At 44.8% G+C, this 22,500-nt stretch overlaps 1 protein-coding gene across 12 annotated transcripts in view; it reads right to left on the reverse strand.

Moving 5' to 3' along the window:
- Nucleotides 1-255: 255 nt before the first annotated feature.
- LOC113578736 (cytoplasmic dynein 2 heavy chain 1) overlaps nt 256-22,500 on the reverse strand; it is a 90,479-nt gene continuing 68,234 nt past the window's right edge. For all 12 annotated transcript variants that reach the window (XM_035533954.1, XM_035533948.1, XM_035533946.1 and 9 more), the window contains 14 exons: nt 16,954-17,114; nt 16,492-16,617; nt 15,530-15,640; nt 14,739-14,894; nt 13,888-13,963; nt 12,996-13,213; nt 12,721-12,825; nt 10,745-10,861; nt 10,429-10,638; nt 10,102-10,191; nt 2,273-2,382; nt 2,019-2,100; nt 993-1,109; nt 256-783 (listed from right to left, as the gene is read on the reverse strand). In XM_035533954.1, coding sequence (XP_035389847.1) covers nt 625-783; nt 993-1,109; nt 2,019-2,100; nt 2,273-2,382; nt 10,102-10,191; nt 10,429-10,638; nt 10,745-10,861; nt 12,721-12,825; nt 12,996-13,213; nt 13,888-13,963; nt 14,739-14,894; nt 15,530-15,640; nt 16,492-16,617; nt 16,954-17,114 — 1,838 coding nt within the window. In that variant the 3' untranslated portion in view covers nt 256-624. The remainder of the gene's footprint in view (nt 784-992; nt 1,110-2,018; nt 2,101-2,272; nt 2,383-10,101; nt 10,192-10,428; nt 10,639-10,744; nt 10,862-12,720; nt 12,826-12,995; nt 13,214-13,887; nt 13,964-14,738; nt 14,895-15,529; nt 15,641-16,491; nt 16,618-16,953; nt 17,115-22,500) is intronic.

Genomic DNA, 22,500 nt, shown 5'->3' on the forward strand with positions numbered 1-22,500 from the left:
TTTCAGCTGTACTTATATGTACAAAAGGTGCTTTATATAATATATAACTATATAATCATTTTTTGTAGTATTAGTATTAATATTGTTACCTGCTTAATTAGGTTTAATAGGACACCACACCAAACAAAACAGCATAACACTGATCAAAATACCATGTGTATTAAACTCTCAGAATAAGTGTTGAAATACAATTTCTAGTGAAACTCCTTGTAAAATACCAAACCTTATCATACTCACACAGACAGAGGCACAATATTTTTTGCCTTGACTTAATTGAATATTTATTTGATGAGTGCATTGTAGTTACCACAGGAATGTTTTTACAACAGTTCCTTATTAATATACACACAGCTAATGTACATAAACCAACTACAATTGTGACAGATTTATTTGAATATTTATTTGAATATAAAAGAATATTTTAAACGTATAGAAACAGATTTATTGATTTTCTACAGTAATGCACACAGCCGTACGGAGAGAGAAGAGACAGTGCTCCACCCACACACACCAAGCGCGTGTGTCTTTGTGTGTGTGTGTGTGTGTGTGTGTGTGTGTGTGTGTGTGTGTGTGTGTGTGCACATACACTACTGCTGGATCCACTGGTACTGGTTTGTGTGTGTGTTACTGTTGTTTGAGAAACAGAGCAGCTCCACTCTGGATCCACTGGTCCTGGTTTCCTCCACAGGGCAGCTGAACATGTGTGACTACTCGCACTCTCTCCGCACTCATATACAGTGGCAGCCACACAAACTCCACTGGGGAATAACTACCTTGAACAGTCTGAATCACACACACCCACACGGGCACACACACAGGCACACAGACAGACAGACAACAACAAACACATATACAGCTTAGTGTTACAACAACAGTACTCATGCTTTCCTCTCCTTCTCCGTGAGCAGAGACAGAGTGTGGGATGGGAATGTGGGTGGGAGAGGGTGTGTGCTTGTGTCAGTGTGACAGCTCGTACGTGGGTATAGCTGTACCTGTGGGATCCAGGCCATGTGGCAAGCAGGAACAGCACACACACTTGGAGAGTCGTGCTGGTTCTCACTCAGACGAATCCCATCAAAACTACAGCCCTCCAACTGCAGCCCACCAACCTGCACATGCACATGTGTGCACACATACACGATTATAGTCTTGCAGACTCAGTTTTACTGTAAACAAGCAGGCTCACTTTCAGGCAGAAGAGCATGACACACACATTTTCTCTCTCTCTCTCTCACACACACACACACACACACACGTCTCTCTCTCTCTCTCTCTCTCTCTCTCTCTCTCACACACACACACACACACACACACACACACGTCTCTCTCTCTCTCTCTCTCACACACACACACACACACACACGTGCACACCCACGCACCCATAGAGCAGTGTGTGGGTGTGTGAGGGCTGGGTGGATCTGGGGGGAGGCTGAGGGCACAGCTGCAGTGCAGCGCACACACTCCGGCTCTCCGCCTGTTCTTTCACTTAGATCCTTTACACGCCTCTGAAGGCACCATCCGCAAGGGTAAACGCCCCTAAGAAGCACATACTTCTGCCCTGACACCATCCGTGCTGCTCTTCACTCACACTGGGACTATTCCGTCCAGAAGGGATGCAAATATGAATCCCTTCTGCCTTAGGGGAGAAAGTTCAGTGCCAGAAAAGTTGCAGATTTTGCTTTTTAAAAGTGAGGAAACTGCCAATATTTTGGCCAGCAGAGGATTGACGATAACTGAGAAGCTTTGATGTATCTGGATAGAAATATACTAGGGACAAATTCCTACTCAAAATGTCTATTTGAAATGTGGAGAGACGTTTGCTGAGAGGAAAACAGAATTGGAATCCTTGGGGCAAGTAAAACACTCTTTGTTCTGTGCAAAACAATTTGATTTGATTGAAAGCTGAGGCCTTATGTATTCCAAGCCTAATGCAGTACTAACTCTAAGGGTACAGGATAACAGGCAATTTCCGCTATATTGCAACACGTATGCTCATGGAGTGTGGAGTGTGTATGTACCTTCACTTGTAGTTTGGCACCTGATATTGCACTCTTCCATGATGCCATAAACTTCAGACTGTCCATGGAGCAGCCCATAGACCTAAACAAAGCAAGATTTACTGGAAAGCCATTTACCTACTCACACTTGTACCGAACTGCTCTCTCTTGCACACACACACACCCCAAAATCAGTCACATATGCTCTCACACACCTCCCACATGCATGCACACCCCCCTCAGATGCTGGGTGCAGGTATGAGGCAGCGTGTTACCTGGCGGTTTCCTGTCTCAGGGCGTTGAGGAACGTGTCAGGGTGGAAGAGTTCAGACAGATCTAGAGTGTCGTTTAGGAGAGTGTTCCTCTCCACTCTCTCTACCCAGCTCTATTGTACACACACGCACACACACACACACACACACACACACACACACACACACACACACACACACACACACACACACACACACACACACCCCTATTAGTCATATTATGATCTACAGTTGTTTTGTATCTATATCTCGTTAATGATGAACAAAATAATATTATTACATTATATCATGTTTATTGATGTATAATTGTTGATCCTGCCTCATTCAAAACTTTATTTGCTCATTGAGCTTTCTTTAAGGAACCAACTGTGACTGATTCTGTCATTCATTTAATACCTCATTGAGTCATTAATTAAAAATGCAAAAAGCTTCATTGCAGTTTGTCAGGTTTTTGCGTAGTCCATTCTCAAGGTGGTCCTCAGCTGCACTCACCACCAGGAACATCTCACTGTCTTTTCCTCGCCCTACCAATGCATTTTGTGACAAAGATCTCCGGACGCTTGGTTCACCTCAATGCCGTTTACAGCACAGCTCACACAAATGTGAGAGTTAAAGAAATGTTTCACTATTACTGCAAGATTTGGGTCTATCTAAAGTCAGACAGAGATACGAAAATGAAATATAGTTCCTGACTATTCAATTTATATGTATACACACACATATATATATATATATAACTGGACGCTGCAGCCCGCTCCTGCAATTAAAGCTAAGGTAACCCATCACTCGTCACAGAAAGTCTCCTTATCAAGATGCGCTGGAATACCAGTCGCTGCCCTCTGAAGCGACCGGACCCTCCCCGCTGGGACGCCTCATCACACCCACTCAGAGACGCTTTGTTTGACAAATATGAAACACCTTTGGCTCTGCTAAAAGGGTTCCCCTTCCCTTATCAGGTCTCCACACCACTCGGTAAGGAACGTTTATTACCCCGCCAGGACACATGGCCCAAACTTTACAAGCCCAGCCCTGAGCCGGGGGACAGCGATGTCATAAAGCACCTCATGTGGAATCAAGAAATGACTTCACAAGCTGGAATACTTGGATGAAAGAAAACTTAAAAGACCATGTTCCCCAAAGAATACTGGAATTTAATGTTCTCCTAGTGAAAGATGTTCCCGCGAGCAACGCAATAAGACCCTGATCATGTATGGAAGATCATTTTTAATTGTTCCATTTGTTGTTTTCCGTTTCTTTTAACAAGTTGATATTTCAGACAGATTGTATGGACAATGGATCCACAGTGATCCACATCCTCAGTGACTATAACAGACTTCCCATCTGGACTTAACCTTGTACAGCCAATAATGCATTATTATATACAGAACAGGCTCAACATGCTCAACTTGGGATGCAGTCTAATTAAGCCATCATCACCAAATTGAAATTCGCCCTCTCTCTCTAGTTATGTTAACTTTTCTTATGTCTGGTTATTTTGGTCAGTCATGAAACCATTCTATCCATGCCTTAACCCTAGTATTTTAATGTTTGTACATTGCCTGGCCAAAAAAAGGTCACACACACTAATATTTCGTTGGACCGCCTTTAGCTTTGATTACGGCACGCATTTGCTGTGGCATCGTTTCCACAAGCTTCTGCAATGTCACAATGTTTATTTCTGTCCAGAGTTGCATTAAGTTTTCCCCAAGATCTTGTATTGATGATGGAAGATTTGGACCACTACGCAAAGTCTTCTCCAGCACATCCCAAAAATTCTCAATGGGGTTCACGTCTGGACTCTGTGGTGGCCAATCCATGTGTGAAAATGATGTCTCATGCTCCCTGAACCACTTTCACAATTTGAGCCCAATGAATCCTGGCATTGTCATCTTGGAATATGCCCGTGCCATCAGGGAAGAAAAAATCCATTGATGGATTAACCTGGTCATTCAGTATATTCAGGTAGTCAGCCTCATTCTTTGGGCACATAACGTTGCTGAACCGAGACCTGACCAACTGCAGCAACCCCAGATCGTAGCACTGCCCCCACAGGCTTGTACGGTAGGCACTAGGCATGATGGGTGCATCACTTCAGCCGCCTCTCTTCTTACCCTGATGCGCCCATCACTCTGGAACGGTAAATCTGGACTCATCAGACCACATGACCTTCTTCCATTGCTCCAGAGTCCAATCTTTATGCTCCCTAGCAAACTGAGGCCGTTTTTGCCGGTTAGTCTCACTGACAAGTGGTTTTCTTAAGGCTACACAGCTGTTTAGTCCCAATCCCTTGAGTTCCCTTTGCATTGTGCGTGTGGAAAGGCTCTTACTTTCACTATTAAACATATCCCTGAGTCCTGCTGTTGTTTTTTTATGATTTGATTTCACCACACGTTTAAGTGATTGCCGATCATGATCATTCAAGATTTTTTTCTGACCACATTCCTTCCTCGAAGATGGTGTTTCTCCACTGTCCTTCCAGTTTTTAATGATGCGTTGGACAGTTTTTAACCCGATTTTAGCAGTTTCAGCAATCTCCTTAGATGTTTTCTCTGCTTGATGCATGCCAATAATTTGACCCTTCTGAAACAGATTAACATCTTTTCCACGACCACAGGATGAATATTTCAACATGGCTGTTTAACAAATGAGAAGCTCCTCACTGCATCAGTTAGGGTTAAATAACTTGTTGCCAGCTGAAACAATCACCCATGCAGTAATTATCCAATAGGAGACTCTTACCTATTTGCTTAGTTAAATCCAGGTGGTGACCTTTTTTTTTTGGCCAGGCAGTGTTTATTCACTTTTATACATGCATTACTTAGTGATTAGCTCCTCATCTCAAGTATAGCAGGTAGAGGAAGAGTATTTGCATTATTACTGCAAGTACAGTAACATGCACCTGTAGTAATCATGCTTTCCACCTATATCTCTTCCTGTATGCTCCTCTATCACTCACTTGGAAAATGTAACTGCTTTCTTACATATAATTGTGTGCTTTATATCACCTATCAGAACGTCTACACTCTAAATATGTGTATATCCAAATATGTGGACCCAATGGCTCAAGTGAATTAAGGTAACTGATCGCAGCTGTTATAGTTGAGAAGACATATGTCTCATAACCAAACACATATTTGTTTTATTCCCTCTTTCCATTCCTTTTCATTAAAGCTCTTTTCTTTTATTATTTTACCCGCCAAAGTCGAAGACGGCTTAAGAGGCCTGAATATGCATAAGCGAACCTGAGATCGATCTGTCCCCCTCCACGAGTAAGGGTTCTAAACATCAATGCTCAGGAACAAAGACTTAGTTGAACAGTTAAGGAGCTGAGCACTTAAGAAGTTGACAAGAAGAATGAGGAGAAAAGAAGTTAGAACTTCTCGCGAGAATTAAGTACTTAGCGTAGTATCTTATTTTATATTTGACTTGGTGTGTTAGTTTGTCTTAAATTGTTTAATTTGTCAAGATCCTCGAATTTTTGTTTTGCATCGTTGGTAAAGTTAGAATTAATCCTGTTTGGCCAACAGTAATTAGGACTAATTAGACAACCTTATATTTCTCAAGCCTAGGTACAGTATACTGTCTCGAACCTGTGAAGTGAAGGTATCATCCACCTCAGCGGAACACTCTCTGTGAAGCTCAGACTCGCTGATGCAGGATCGTTGGCAACACACTGGAATATTCATGATCAGGTGTGTTTCCAGCCTGCTACGGTCACACATAACCTTCAGTGACCCCTCTTGCGCGGACGGACCAGCCAAACTGACGACTGTCCCTGGAAACTGATGCAAGCGCTCTATTCGTTCCATTCATATGCTATGTTGGGGTGTGTATAGCGCATTGCAGCTCCTAGAGATAATCCTGCTCAGGTTTACATTTCCTCCCCTCGTTAGTCCATACCATAAGAGTAGGAATCTCCTCCTCTTTTAGACGTTCAACGCTAGCTCCATTCATTTCTTGGGATAGGTTAGTCTTCGCTAAGTTAGCAGCATAGCTAAACAGTTCTCTGGCTCTGTTCTCTGGTTTCTAATACATTTCCAAATTTACCATGCAAACATTGCCTTAGTTACTGGCACTGGATTATATATGATATTATCATTATGCGTGTTATTAATATGGTATCAATATTTCATTTTTGAATATTGCTGTTATTGTCAATACCGGTATATTGTAATTATTGTCAATGCACACATAAATACACACACACACACAGATATATAAAAATGGGCCACACAGTGCGAGTCAGCTCACACTGAGCAAGATTGTGCTCAGAACTGATTCACTTGACATACTCACACACACCTACATACATATACCGGTGCATGCATGCACATTCCCCTTGAATAACAGCAGATGAGCTGAAGCTAGAAGCAAAAAGTCATTTTGATTGTCTTTATTCATTTATTCTGCAGGCTTGGTGGCCATAATGGACTTGGGCTGTCTGAGTCTCTGAAATCAATACCTATATTCTACTATTTAAACTCCTTTCAATGCAATAATCCATTTAAAAAAAATCTGATTTACAAAAATTGACTTGAATGTCCAAAACAAACACAAGAGCAATCCAGACAAGCATCACCGTTTGGCTTTATTCATTCCAAAGACGAGGTCATGCCTGAGTCTCAGTGTGGGCACCTAATAAACGCTACTAACAGCTCACGGCTGACGTTCCATGTTTATTTTAGTGGCTGACTGCTCATGTTTCCTCAGGAGAGAGAAGCTTTTATTTGATTTTAAACTTGATGATTCATTTATTATCATTTATTGTTATGAAAAGCTGTTTGGAATGGACACACTCTGTTAAGGTAAAGACAGGTGTCCTAAAGTCTGTAGTGGAGCTCAGATCTCTCCCACAAATGCACGTGTGACTGTCTGCACACACACACACACACACACACACACACACATACACAAATACACACACACAAGCATGCACATGCACACACAGCAGCTCACTGGCTGCTCTCATGATAGCTGTAGGAGCTTGGCAGTGTGTGCTTGCCATGGTCTGACTGGGTAAATGAGGGTAAAGTGTGTTAGCCCGGTGGAATTATGTGATCTCTCAATGGGCACACCGACACGTGCGTGAATGAGCAAAAGCAAGCGCATGTGCATGCACGCACGCACACACAAACACACACACACACACACAAACACAAACACGCACGCACGCACACACACACACAAACACACACACAAACACACACACAAACAAACACAAACACACACTCACGCACGCACGCACACGCACACACACACACACACACAAACAAAAAGGATAAAGCATGGCTCAATGTACAAAGAGAACCAAAAGCGATCTAATGGAGCAGTGACCCTCATTAACCACCGCAATCATTCCAACTGCTGCTCTCTCCACAGAGAGAGAGAGGGATGGAAAGAGAGAAAGATAGAGAAAAAAGGATTATCTGAAACATTTACAGCACTGATATCATTCTCAAATCATCAATAACAGCAAGACTGACCTTAATTATAAGCGCGCACACACACACACACACACACACGCGCGCGCGATTCTTTGTATCCACTATATGTGTGCACCTTAATGAAGCTCTGTATAAGGTGGCTGTAACCATGGTGATAATGATAAGGGCTATCTCCTCCTTTACCAGGAACCCACACTGATCCAAGTTACACCTTAAGCTTCTCCTTCAGGCTTTATCTCACACACACACACACACACACACACACACACACACACACACACACACACACACAAGCCTCATTAGGACAGTAGTTTAGCAGGAGCAAGGTGATATTCATGCCACATCAGTCTTATTCCAGCTGCTAATTGTAGAACCTTTATAATAATGTCATTTAACAATGACCTCTGACACACACATATGCACCCATGCACACACGCGCGCACACAGGCTCTCCCCCACACCTTGGAATGTTCAAAACACACTGAAGAGAACTTGGGCCATACAAACAAACTGCAGGCATTTCTAAAGGCATCATTACCACAAATTAACCTAACAGGCCTTGCATGTCAAAGCACAGCTGCACGGGCAGCACGGGTGAGGGCATCTGGCTGGAGTGGACCCGCCTACTCAGACCCGCCTACTCAGGTGCGCCTACTCGGACCCGCCTACTCATACCCGCCTACTCAGACCCGCCTACTCAGACCCGCCTACTCAGGCCCTCCTACATGGACCCGCCTACTCGGACCTGCCTGGTTGAAACTGCATACTCGGACCCGCCTACTCAGACCTGCCTGCTGCCAGTGGAGTGAGCAGGAGATGCCACTAGCTGAGCAAAATCAAATGCTACTGCGGCCGCTTGGGAATCCTGAGGGGATCTGTCAGTTAAGGGTGCAGTTCAGATGCCAGCCACATGAGAGGGTGGTGTGGAGGGTGTGGAGTGTGGAGGGTGTGGAGTGTGTGGAGGATGTAGAGGGTGTGGAGAATGTAGAGGGTGTAGAGGGTGTGGAGTGTGTGGAGAATGGGTGGAGTGTGTGGAGGGTGTGTGAAGTGGTCAAGCATGACCAACCTTTACCCGCATCAGTGAGCACATCATCCGTACTTCACGCTTTCCTGGGAACTGTTTCAGCTAATGACACACCTTTGTTTCACGCTACAAAAGTTCACATTTTAAGTGTTCATTACTAATGTTCTTATTAAAATGACTGTATATCAGTCTGTGCCGGTGTGGTTTATCAAGTGACTAGAATGAAATCTTTAAAAATGCATCATCCTTTTTCAAATGGGCAAAGGTTATCCAAACACCACAACAATGAACATTTAGCGTACTCACAACCAAACACTCACACGTTCATGAATAAACATGGTCACACACACACACACACACACACACACACACACACACACACACACACACACAGTCTTAGACATGTAGTAGATGATGTGACTGATATATGATAATGACAAGGATTTATGTCTCTGTATACCTCAGTCTGTGTCTGTATCTGTGTGTGTGTGTGTGTGTGTGTGTGTGTGTGTAAGCTGTGACTGGTTGTAAGATGTGGTTAGCTAATGCATAATTCATTAAGCATTGTTAAATATTCATGCTACGGTTCCCACCTCCGAGTCTTCAAGGTCAGCTTCCCCCTCCGCACTCTGCTGTTTATGTTTGTGTCTATGTATTTCTGCTTATGAATGAGGGGGGAATGCACGTCACTCACACACACCCACATGGATGGAGAAAAGTGAGAAGACTGGTAGCAGCGGAGTCGGCGTGCGTGTGTCCGCGTGTGATTTTGTGATGAATCAGTGTCTTAGAATCCTTATCACGATCGTACTGATCTCTCACTCTCCCACACACCCTCTCAGCAGTGGGAGCATTAATTAAACTGATAATAGATGGATAAACAGAAGCTAGCAGGCTCGTCACCTTCCCTCTGCCCTCTGCTCTCTCGTCCCCTCTCTCTCTCACCTCTTCTTTCTTTGTAAATCTTGGCCCTCTGCAAGATTATCCGTGATAATCTCACCGCAGAGTTGAATGAGACTCGTGTATTGATGTGCTCACCCAGCAGTGCTGCGGCAGGTCTATGGCAGGCTCCTAATGTTAGAGCCAAAAGGGAAAGAGAACACATCTACGATACCCAGCAGGGATTATGGATCGTTCCCCTTCAGTGGGGTTGGAGATATGAAGCATGGGGTGAGGACAGGGCATGGCAGAATGCGGGTAGAAAGGGCAGCAGAATACGAGCGCGTGCATGTGTGCATGCATATATGTACGTGTTTACCTGAGCATGTGTGCGTACGTGTGTCTGCATGCGTGCGCATACATGCGTATGTGTGCATATATGCGTGTACGTGTGCGTGTGTATGTGCGTGTGTATGTGCGTGTACCTGAACAGCAAGAGCTCTGGCCACTACAGCTCGGAGGTACTGCATTGGATCCTCTGGACCCTCCCACTTATTCTGCCAACTCAGCGGACACTGGACAGGGGATAAGGGGGAGGGAGAGAATGCCAGAGAGAGAGAGAGAGAGAGAGAGAGAGAGAGAGTGACAGAGGGGTGCAAGTCTCATCAAACAAACTTTCAAACTTAGTTTGAAGTGTGTAAGCAATGAAAGGCAAAGGTAACACACAGACAGACGCATGCAAACATGCACAAACACACACACATAAACACAAACACACACACATAAACACACAAACATAGAGTAATTGATACCTCCTGGTTGAGCAGAGCAGTTGCCAGTTTGTGGACATCAGCAGTAAGAAGGCAGGTGCCCCTGATCACCTTACTGAGTGCTGCCAGTGATTGGTGGATGCTCTGCACCAATCGAATGGCGTTAAACTGCTCCAGTAGGATGAATGAGCGCACAGGGGAGCCCATGCCCTCACTGGGAGGAGTTACTTTCTGTTGGATCAGAGATGAACCCTAACAGAGGGCGGGAAGTCCAGTATTACTGCATGTCTCCCAGAGAAAGACAGAGAGACCGAGATTACATATGGGAGGGTGAGAGAGAGTGCGTGTTTATGTCTACCTGGTTAAGCTTCTTCCACAGGTTGAGAATGGGCGATAGGCCACTAGACCACACATCTCGGTCAAACTTTGACCCCGCAGCCAAAGATCTGCTCAGAATTCTCAGCTGAGAGATCACCTGTGCGTGCGCACGCATGCACACACACACACACGCACACACACAAACAAACACACACACAAACACACAGATGTCAACTTCTCAGTCCATGCATACATGTGATCCCAGAATCACCACATACACCAGAGACATCACTGATGCACTTGATAGAGGCCTGGAGCACCATAGCCCAGTGGAGCTTTAGCTACTGCTGTTAGTGGAACAAGAGCTGATGGCCTAATCGATCACTCCCTAAACAGAGCCTCACTCCATCACTCTCACACATGCACTTCTTATTAAAGCCCCCCCCACACACACACATATACACCTGCACGCTCACGCTCATGTGGTCAAGCCCTGGGAATGTGTGTGAGGGGTACTGAGGGTCAATCTCAACTTGACAGTGACAAATGAGAGCACAGCTCACCACTAATCTATACACAGAGAGAGAGAGAGAGAGAGAGAGAGAGAGAGAGAGAGAGAGAGAGAGAGAGAGAAAACGAGAGAGAGAGATGAGACAGTTTTCCATTTGTAGATGTGGATCCCCCTGGAATGGCAGTCAGGGAGAGTAACTATGTATACTAAACACTACAGCCACAGTCATACACACACACACACACACACACACACACACAGACAAAAAGAGAGAGTCCTATTCAACACAATGCCCTCAATGTCTCAAAGGTTTGTTACATAGTACGGCAAAGTGAATGTAAAAAGAAATAGCCTTTTATAGCTGTTCCTAACATTTCTAAGAGCTATTCAAGAACTTACACATTTACAAGTGCTGATCTGTGTGTATGTGTATGTCTTTAAGAGGAAGAGCAACCCCTTATCTGTCGACAAGGTAAGCTCTCCACCCTCACAGGAAAGAATAAAGCACAAAGACACACACACACACACACACACACACACACACACAGTCAGAGACAAACTTTTCCTAGATTCTTCGCAATGTCCTGTTCAACAGAACATTCCCAAAGCTGCCAGTGACACCCACACACCGAGGTTGGGGCACGCTTGTGGGTTGCACTGCTGTCACCGGTGCCATGCAGCAGCTAAAGCAGCAGGCTGGAACACGTGTTAACCCAGAGCTGAGCCGAGCGGGGATCGCCCACAGCTCTGCTTCCCCGGCAACCGACAACACCTGCAACTGCTGAAAAGCGCACAGGAATAAACATAACGCGTGGTTGCAGCATTTATGGGCAGGTGGGCCGCCAAATCTGACGCCCTGCAGACTGCTTCAGAGGGGCTGCCGCACTGTGGCGCTGTTTCAGTTGCCTGCTCAGCCCTGCCTGACTCGACGCAGCGAGGTGTGTCGTTTTGCAGGTGTGTCGTGACAGGGGAGGACGCCGAGCCGAACACGAGCCCTCCAGCAAAGATTTGAACAGGAATCAAGGAAACAAAAAAACAAAGAGACCTGAAATCATGATTGAGGTGCAGCAGAAAAGAAGGTGTTCAAATTCTAAGGAAGTGGGGATAGATGAAAGGGCCCATAACTGGAACGTGTGTTAATACTGCCTCTGGCAGTCCACCTCAAACACAACCTACTAAACCTGCTCCTTGTGTTCCTTTCAATAGTCCCTTGAAATAAATCTCAACCGCCTGATATGCAATTCAATGTGAAACGAATGCAGGAACAGTTTAGTCAAGGTGTTCCACTAATCATTAGGTAGACGTGTTTAATATAATGTCTTTTGTGTAAGACTCCTGCTACGATCGCAAGAATAAAGTTAGCTAACTTTAAATTGAAGTTTAACCTACTATAGTTGCTTTTGTTTTTGAAGTTTAATTGACTGAAAGTTGTAGCGCAGCCCTGACGATGACATGTCCCAGAGGAACGAGTGACCCATGCAGGCGCAGACCCCGTGTGCCAGTACCTGTGTGCTGGTGATCCGCTGGGCAGAGCGCTCGATGTTGGCTGGCAGGCCAAAGAAACTGGGCCTGTCGTCCTCTGGGAGACTCTCCACCACACCACGATAGTCCTACGTGCAAGCAAACACACACAAGCACACATGCACACAATGATGCACGCACACACTGAATTATAAGGACATACAATGCCTTTTCATTATGCATTTTCTTTTTTCTTAATGAACTCTGACTGTAGTAGGAATTTTGTGTGTGTGCGTGTAGTGTGCACGAGTGCACTCACCACTATGCTGCAGGAGTTAGGGAGGTTGATCTGAGGGGGAAAGGCCGACGTTCTCATGCTGTGGGAGGGAGTATGTGAGTGTGTGAGCACTTGGGAGCTGAAGAACTGCTGCAGATAAGAGCGCAGGACCCTCAGGTCACACACGTTGTCAACGCGGCCGCCGTAGATGGCGTTCTCCAAAAGCCCATGCACGAACTCCCACTGAAACACCCTACCACCTGGAACACACATGTACAGCCCTTACTTGGACATCGCTGGTGCCCACAGTGAGTCACACCTGACAGGTACAAGTAACAGCATCCTGAGCTACTGTGCTACTGTTTACATGAGAAGACCTTCTCCTCGTCTAGCTCCCACGCCCATCATCGTCAACATCCTATTAATATCATAGCTTTTACACACCAGTGGTTTGGTCTCTGCAGTACTGGGTGGACTGAGACTCATCTTGCAACCCTATATTAGTTATATAGTAGTTCTAGATTAGCTGCCTTTTGACATGAATGATTCCTTGTATAGACCTCCTCTCTCTCTCTCTCTCTCTCTCTTTCCCTCTCTTTCCCTCTGTCTCTCTCTCTGTCTCTCTCCCCCGATTAGTAGCTATTGTTCAGAAATCAGCCCACAGTGTTATTGTTATTGATCAGGCTTTGTGTCATACAATGCATGGAGTTCATCTGAGAGTGCTGGACTCCCTGGCATCGGTGCAACACAGCTAATGAGAAAAGCGTCGTACTGCTGTGTTTAATCAATTGCGCTGTTTGATTAGAATGGCTCTTTGGGGTACGGATGCAAAACACCCATAGGGCACACTCACACACTTGAATAACACACTCACATGCTCAAAGAAAACACACTCATAAATGAATCTTAAAAAACCCAGTCACACAGTGCATACCTTCAAATAGTCGGTCAATGATGTCAAAGCCCGCTCTTAGATCAGACAGAGAAAATTCATAGAATTTAGTCCAACCCTGCAACACAATAAATAAAAAGACAAAATACATAAATAAAAATAATGATAAGATAAAATGATAAAATAATGATAAAATAAAAATACCTGAACATGAACTGACCCAACTATATTTACATAGTGTGTATGAGTGTGTGTGTGCAGGAATAGTACACATGCTATATAAAAGGTTTCTGAACACTAATGAAGAGCTTTATATGAACCTGAGAATCACATTATTATTGTGTATACCTGTTATTGTGTGTACCTGCTATACACAGTGGTTTGTTTGTTATTGTGGGTACCTTTGTTTCTACCTGAGGTATGTAATTGTGTGTTTGTCTGTTATTGTGTGTACCTGTTGTACATAATTGTGTGTTTATTATTGTGTGTACTTGTGATATGTAATTGTGTGTGTGTTGATGTGTGTACCTATTGTACATAGTTGTGTGTTTGTTACTGTGTATACCTGTGATGCGTAATTATGTGTTATTGTCTGCACCTGTGGTATGTAGTTTTGTGTGTGTGTGTGTTGTCCTTACTTGTAGTATGTAGCTGTGTGTTTGTAATTGTGTCTACCTGTTGTATGCAATTGTGTGTTTGTTACTGTGTATAGCTGTTGTACATAGTTGTGTGTGTTATTGTGTGTACCTGTTGTACATAGTTTAGTCTTTGTTATTGTGTATACCTGTTGTACATAGCTGTGTGTTTGTTACCATGTGCACCTGTTGTACATAGTTGTGTGTTTATTACTGTGTGTACCTGCTGTACATAGTTGTGTGTTTGTTTCTGTGTACCTGTGGTATGTAATTGCGTCGCTCCTGACACACAGCGTGGAACCATGCCAGGCAGAAGAGTGACTGAGCACGTGCGATTTGCCCTCCTTTACCGACCTGCTCTGCACTCCACGACTCATACGTCCTCAGCAGGTTCTTCTTCAGACCAGGCGGAGCCTGACACACACACACACACACACACACACACACACACACAGACAATTGTCAATGATAGCCCATCTCTGAAGGACAAATGCTGCTTGTCTTCTGTAATGCTTGCTGAAGACAGGAAAGACACTCCACCCAACTCTAGCCATTATGTTAGCTGCGGTTATGGTTCGCTCCCTCACAGCTCCAAACACATATCCTGAACAGGGAAACCCTGATTCTCAGCTTGCGATGACCTTTACAACTTCAATAACTATAAGAAGCCCTGGCAGGCATACATAGATTAAACGTATCAGTTAATACATGGGAAATATTTAATATATCACAATTACTAAGGATTAATAAGTCACTAAGTACAGTACCATATATCTAGTAAGTAATTAACCGAGCACTCTAACATATCAGTAGGCATAAAAGAACATCTAATGTATAATATAATATAATCAGGCTGCTGTGATAACTCCTGCCCATCCCTGCAGTGTGGGGATACAGCAAACACATACACATATGTACAAACAGATAAACACACACACAGAAGCACGTACAGGCACACACACACGCGCACACACACACACACACACACACACAGCACACACAGATGCACATACAGGCACACACACACACACACACACACGCGCGCTTACCTCATAAGTGATCTTAAGGCTGGACTGCAGTAAGATAGGTGTGAAGTTGGCATGGACTTCTGCAGTCAACCACAGCCTGAACCCTGCTTTAGGCTGTATGCTGTTCAACTCCTACACACACACACACACACACACACACACACATATATATATATATATATTTACATTCATAAATTCAGAGCAGGACACATCACAATGCACAAATCCAACAGCGACAGCTCCCGGGGTGCTTCCCGCTGTCTGGCGCGCTGGGCCAGGACGGCGGCTGGCTGCTGCCTGCCAGCACAAAGACCTGGCAGGCTGACAGGGCCACACCCCAGACACAGCGCCAAGCCCAGAGCGGCCGCACAGGAGCCCAGCACTCAGACTCTCTGGCCAGGCCCGGGGGGCAGAAGCAGGCTGCTCCAGATGGGGGACTTCCAGAGAGCTGCTTCAACTCTTTCACAACACAGCCACTTCACAGCAGTACACACTGGCCTCGGACTCTCAAGATAAGGGGCCAGCCTCGATTGCTAACATTTGACGCTGTTGTGCATTACAGGCATTGGTTTATTCTGATGTGTGTTACGGACTCGCGTTTACTTCCTCTGTGTTGTGAATGTTTAACGAGGTGTGGGGCTATGTGCCAATTGTGCTGCTTGGAGCAGCAGCTGTAGCGCTCAGCCAGAGTTTGGCTCTGGTCTTTTCCAAGGCGTGCTGAACCCTGAGTGTCCTTGCAAAAGGGCAGGATGTTTGCGTGCGGTTCACTGCGTGAAATGTCACGGCGACGGAGAGAACCAGTGCGCCCTCTCCACACATGGACGGAGTGCAGCAGTCTCCACGACAACTAAACGCCTCACCGTAACTCGCTATGGACTCCGGTTGGCAACTACATACAGGGAAAGAGAAACGTTTGAGAGAAAGAAAGAAACGGATAAAAGAGGAGCGGGGCGACAGAAGGGAAGGTTGTGTTAGTTACTCACCTTCTCCAGCAGGGGGAGCCACGCAGTGACCAGGTGCAGGTTCTTCAGACAGAGCCACTCTCCATTGCGCGCGCACTCTCTCAGAACCTGCAGGGCTAAGTCTGCCTGGCCCTGGCCCATTGCCACCTACAAACACACATAGGCACACACGCGGCCAGCTTAATGAAAAACGGTGCTGTTGGTGGGTTCTAAATTTCTGCTGGTGAAAATGATACGAGTACTTTTAAGATACAGACGTGAGGATGATAAGAAACGTCTGTAAAGAATAAATGGGCTCACAGGAGTTTAAGACAGCAGAACGTTATGTGGCGTGGAGACAGAGTGAGAAGTAGAGAGGATGTGTGACATAAACAGGGAGGGGGAGAGACAGAGAAAGAGAAGTCAGGAGAAGGGGGTGGGAGGGATAGGGAGAAAGAGAGAGAGCAGAGAGAAAGGGAGAGGGAGAGAGAAAGTTTGTGGTACCTCGTGGTAGTTCTCTTGCCCAACTGTCTCACTGGCAAGCTCCAGGAGCTCCTGGGATGGATCTGCTCCAGGGGAGATTATTATCAACACTGGCTCCAATTCCAGAGTCTCCCCATAGAGACGGCGCAGATTTAGGGGAGGAGGAGACAACTCCCTCATACCTGGGGAGAGAGGGAAACCAGGAGAAAGGCAGATAGAGGGAAACACACGGGGGGAGTTGAGAGTTAACATTTGAGGTCAAGATGAAAGAGTGTCATGTTTCCAGCAGGGATCTGTAAAGCACTGAAATACATAGATGCTGTAGGCTTGCATAATACACGGGCGCGCTAGCACAGACACTCCTCACTGGCTTTAATTATTCGGGGTAATGATTAAATAGGGAGATGTTATCCTACTATTTCGCCTCAGGGCGAGACAATGCCCTCGTGTTTGTGTGTGTGTCCTGAGTTGAGTAGTGCTCCCTCAAGCTCAATGACAGCGCTCAGCAGACTCCGACAACACTTATCTTTCTCAATGCATGGCGGTCCAGGATAAACCCATTTCTTGCCCCCGGCCTTTCACCTGAGCGTGATTATTTACGTGTACACTTATCAAGTTTCCTAGGGACGAAATCTCGAGCGAGAAAAGAGACTATTCCGGTGACTCCATTTTGTTTCTGCAAGACACGAGTGACTAGTTTCCCGCGAGCAAGAGGACGCGGATGTGTCCCGAGCAGAACGGGGCGAGCTCAGCGCAGCTGAGATACCGGCAGAAAACGCGCCGATGCGCGCGCGATCCGTCCTAGCACAGCCGCTAACAAACCCGCTAACGCGGATGATCTGGTTAGGCGCATTTACAGCAGTACGCGCGTAGGCGTGGGAGCCACGGTGAGCGCGTGCAGCAGGCGCCGGTGCGGGACTGTGGCGTCTGTCAGATTAGCGACGCTCGTAAAAGGATTAGGAGGAGAGTCATTAGCATTCCCGGGCCGAGTAGCGCGGAGCTAGCGTTAGCCCTGCTGTTGCACAGTGGACTGCAGTGATTAATGCACGTTTGCGCTAGCCCTGTTAGTGTCAGACATAAGCCTACAGTGATTAATACGCGTGCGCGCTACAACGGAGCGCGCCACTAAAAGTTCGATACAATAGCAGGAGAGGGGCGGGGGAGGGAGACCTCTGAGCACTGCGCGAAGGTTAATTGACACTGTAAGGCGTTTGGCACTGATAGAGGGCATCTCTTCTGCTGAGGTAGACAAGGTGTGTGAGTTTGATAGCCTCAGGCGACAGAGACTCAGCCAGCATTGCGTCTGTGTTTCTGTGTGTGTTTCTCTCTCTCTCTCTGTGTGTGTGTGTGTGTGTGTGTGTGTGTGTGTGTGTGTGTGTGTGTGTGAGCGGGGTAATTCTGCAGAGTAAATGTATACCACTAAGGGATACCTTTTAGTCAAAACTATGAAACAGCTTGTGTGTGTGTAAGAGAGAGAAACTGAGAGAGAGTATATATGTGTACGTGCATGTGATGTTGAACAGCTTTTACACAAAAATCCACTGTTCTCATTATCTCCACAGAAGCGAGACGAAAGACTCTGAAAATCCATAAGGGGTTTCATCCTTCTGCCCCCATCAGCTACCCCAATTCTGAACACGGACACACACACACACACACGCCTACCTACCTCATCCATATTTGGTACTAATATAATCCCCAAGAGTCACACAGGTAAAAAATAAAAATGAATCTGTCAGCAACACTTCTACCTCAAACTTCTTTAATAGCCAAATGTGCCCCACACAACCTAAACCTGTGCTAAACAATTTCCATCATCAAAGTTCACTAAACAACCTCTCAGCTGTCCCAAAGCTTTACTAAACTGAGGAAAATGAGGTGAAATATGCAAAGGACACTTTTCACTGCGGTCTTGACATTTACACAATCCGCTCCACACCCTAAATCACCACAGAATCATGGGGGACTGGTGGAGCAATATGACACAGATGGGGTTTTGGATTTACATGAACCAAACAGTAACCACTGCGCCACTGTGTCTTCCCTTCGCTCGCTGTTTTGGGCAATTCTTGATTTATTCCATTTGCCCAGCTTTCACAGCCAAAGAAGCAGATGACATTAGCAATCGCTCTTTCTGGTTTGCACCAGCGTAACAATATCAGCTCGGGATCTGGCTGAGGGACAAGTCGTTAGCCCTTAATCATGTGACAAATGAAATCTTTCTGTCCAGCTCAACACGAGTCGTTTCTCTTCTGTAACAGCGGGAAAAGACGGGCACCTACTGCTGCCACCAAACGAATGAGAAACTAGACAGACCCAAAGATTTGAAAAGAGAGCAAGAGCAGATCAAGTGCAAGGGGGGCTCTGGGGGATGGGAGACGATGGATTAATTCACTTCCTGTCAGAAGGAGTAATTATGAGCTTCCTTCCCCAGTCTAATGTCTTGCTCAATACACAAATAAAACACACACACACACACACAGACACACATTATTGATAATGCACCAGATCTGCTGCCATTAGTGGAACCTGCACCACATTCAGTACCTGCGTTAAATGAATTGCCTAATTAACGAATAAAATGGCCTGTTTATGAACACATTGGTTTAGTATGCAAAACATTTAGTCCAAGGGCAGACTATCAATTAGCCGGTGATTAGGTCCATTGAGTTAGCCGTGTAATTCCTTCCTCTGAGTGAGACTGGGATGGAGCAGAGAACAGTCTGGGTAGGTGATTACAGCACCGTTAAGGCCACATGGCCTTCACGCCTCTGCCTCCGGACTCCTGCGTTTTTTTAGTTACACACCCATTCACACGATCACTCTCTGCCTAGACATACAGCACTATTACATATTTCTAAAGTGTTTCCGCGGTTTCCAGGGTACATGTACAATAAATTGAGGTTGAGAGCGCATGCGATTGAATGTTTCAACCGAAATTGCGCGTGCGGTTGTCTCTGTGTGTTAGGTCTGCAACAAATAATAAACGTAGATGACTCAAATCAATGATAAAAATAGTTGCCAACGAATTTAACTGTCAGTTTGGGTTGATGTCATCGCGTGTTTATCGTGCTCGGAATGCTCCGACATGGAGGCGTTACCGCTTACTGGACAGAAGTGAACAGTAGGGCTATGGCAACATCCCCATGACCAAAATCCTTCCAAAGTGTGAGAACATTTCACTCTTAAAACTAGTAAAATGGTTGTGAATGCAGCATTTGATCAGCAGCCTTGCCTAGCGTGGGAACACACCAAGTTGAGCTATAGAGGATGTACGTTGGCTCTCTGGATGATGAATGCTTGGTAAATCAGCTAGCTAACCTGTTAATGTTACAACTCGCCTAACAAATGTTATTTTCTCTACTTTGAAATGCATTTTCTCTTCAGTGTTGTTGAATATACATTGCACACATACACATACAGTGTGAGCTGAATTTCGAATAAATTCGAACGATGTATGTGATTTGTGATCAAAAAAGTGATAGCTCTAATAACTCGCACCTCAATTTATTATGAGACTGGAATTGGAGGGGCAATGCAGTTCAATATCTACACAGGATTCTAGAATGACGAACAAAAACATGGCTCGAATGCAGATTTTTTAAATGGAGTATTGGATATAAAAGAGTAAGATTACTCATCTGCATGCCAAATGTGTTTTATTTCAAATGCAATCTGAAGAGCAGATGTGTCTGAAGCACGGAATGCACGTTTCTATCATCATTCTATTTGTTTGAAATTTGGACGGATGGTTTTGATTTATTTGATTAATGTACCGCTACGTTGCTTATCCTTGGTTTTACATTTTGACAGAAATAATAGATATTGTCATTTTTACATTTTCTATCATGAAAGATCAAGAAGACATTTATTCATAGTAAATTCATTTTTGTCTCCTGCCTTGTGTCTAAAACAACCTCAAGCTATATTTAAATAAGATCCCTTGAGTAATTGTGCAATCTATAATCCGAACAGTCAATTATTCATTCCAAGTAATCAGTAGGCTATCCAACTATAAGTGGTTAGTTGTAGCCCGTGTTTGTGTGTGTGTAAGCATTATATCTTTATAGTCAAGGTTTACATTAGCCAGTAATGCTAATATTTGACTGCTAAATACACAGAGACAAGCAAATTCAGATCCCTTCTGACACAGTGTTCATGTAGAATTATTCCTTTTAAGTGCATATAAATTTTAAATAGAGCTGCTTTGGACGCCTTCTATTCAATAATGCATGTCTCTTTAAATGAACACGGACAATAAGAAGGAGGCAACTGTTTAAGAGCACCATCACTGCTCATTCTATCAGTACCTACAACTAGCCTCCACTTCAGACATCCAGGGCTGTGGAATCACCCTTGTTGTTGAAGAGCTCTTACACTGTTTTTGAGCAAATAACAACGATACCGTCAGTGCTCCAAAAATGAGAGAGGATTCAGAATAGTTTTCTAAATGGTTCCCTATTCTCCTTAATAACCATTTTCTGTGTGACAAAATTAGACAACTAGCAAACGTCGATCTTGGGTATTCGCTTGATGGCCAGACTGGACAGTTTCATGGCGGAGGTTTCCGCTACCATGCACAAAAAAATTCAGGTACTTTATTCAACATCAAAGTGGAAAGTTCTCTCACCAAGTGATATACACTCTATTTAACTCCAAAATTTCAGTATATTTTGCAGCAGTAGGAACTAACACCAGTAATAACATATGGCCAGAATACTCGTTTGTCTGGTCCATTATTCCTGGACACCGTGACCAGAACCAAAACTCCAGCTGGAAACTATGCTTCATAGCTGGATTTCTGGGTTGCTGGAGTGTATGTGTGTTAGATGTCAAGATTATTTGCAGTCCTAGAATTAATAAAACCATGAGCGCAAATCTAATTACTTTTTCTAGACCCATAATTAAAAGAGAAAACGGCAACCCTCTGTGCGTGTGTGTGCGCGTGTGTGTGCGTGCGTGTGAGTGATAATGAGTGGCCGCATGACAGCCAAGCACTTGCAGAAGGTCAGTCGCTGTGTTAAATGCAGGACTCTTCATCTCCAGCTTTTCACCTGTCTGCTTCATGCTGTCTGCTCGACTACACCTACAGAGGCTTTACGCTCCAGAGAACCAGTGGAGAACAAGTGGAAAACCAGTACAGCTGTGCTGAGCTTGGATGGCCTGCCAGTGCTAATGGGACTTTGTTAGGCTTCTGAATGGAAAAATGAAAGTGTCTAGAAAATTCATAATTCAAAACCCTTTGGATTCGAAATAAAGTTTACATTTGCTGAGCCAAAACAATCCCTGTAGTATATAATTAGCTCTATAGCATTATATCAATAAAAATTAAAATGACAAATCAAATCAAATCTTGAGCACAGAATAGATTCATATACAACCTAAAACTGCATACTGTAACACTGTCAGTAATTCTATTATGGGGAGTCATTCTGTATGTAAAAGGATTACGTGACTTTAAGAAGCAGAACAAGGCTGTAGGAAATAGCATCAATCCTCTCTCAGTTGCTGTGCTCCCTTTCCCACAATCATCGTTTCTCCCGCTTTCTCTCTCCCATTCCTCTCCTT

Source organism: Electrophorus electricus, chromosome 15 (genome assembly GCF_013358815.1).
Source record: "Electrophorus electricus isolate fEleEle1 chromosome 15, fEleEle1.pri, whole genome shotgun sequence".
In the NCBI taxonomy this organism is placed as follows: domain Eukaryota; kingdom Metazoa; phylum Chordata; class Actinopteri; order Gymnotiformes; family Gymnotidae; genus Electrophorus; species Electrophorus electricus.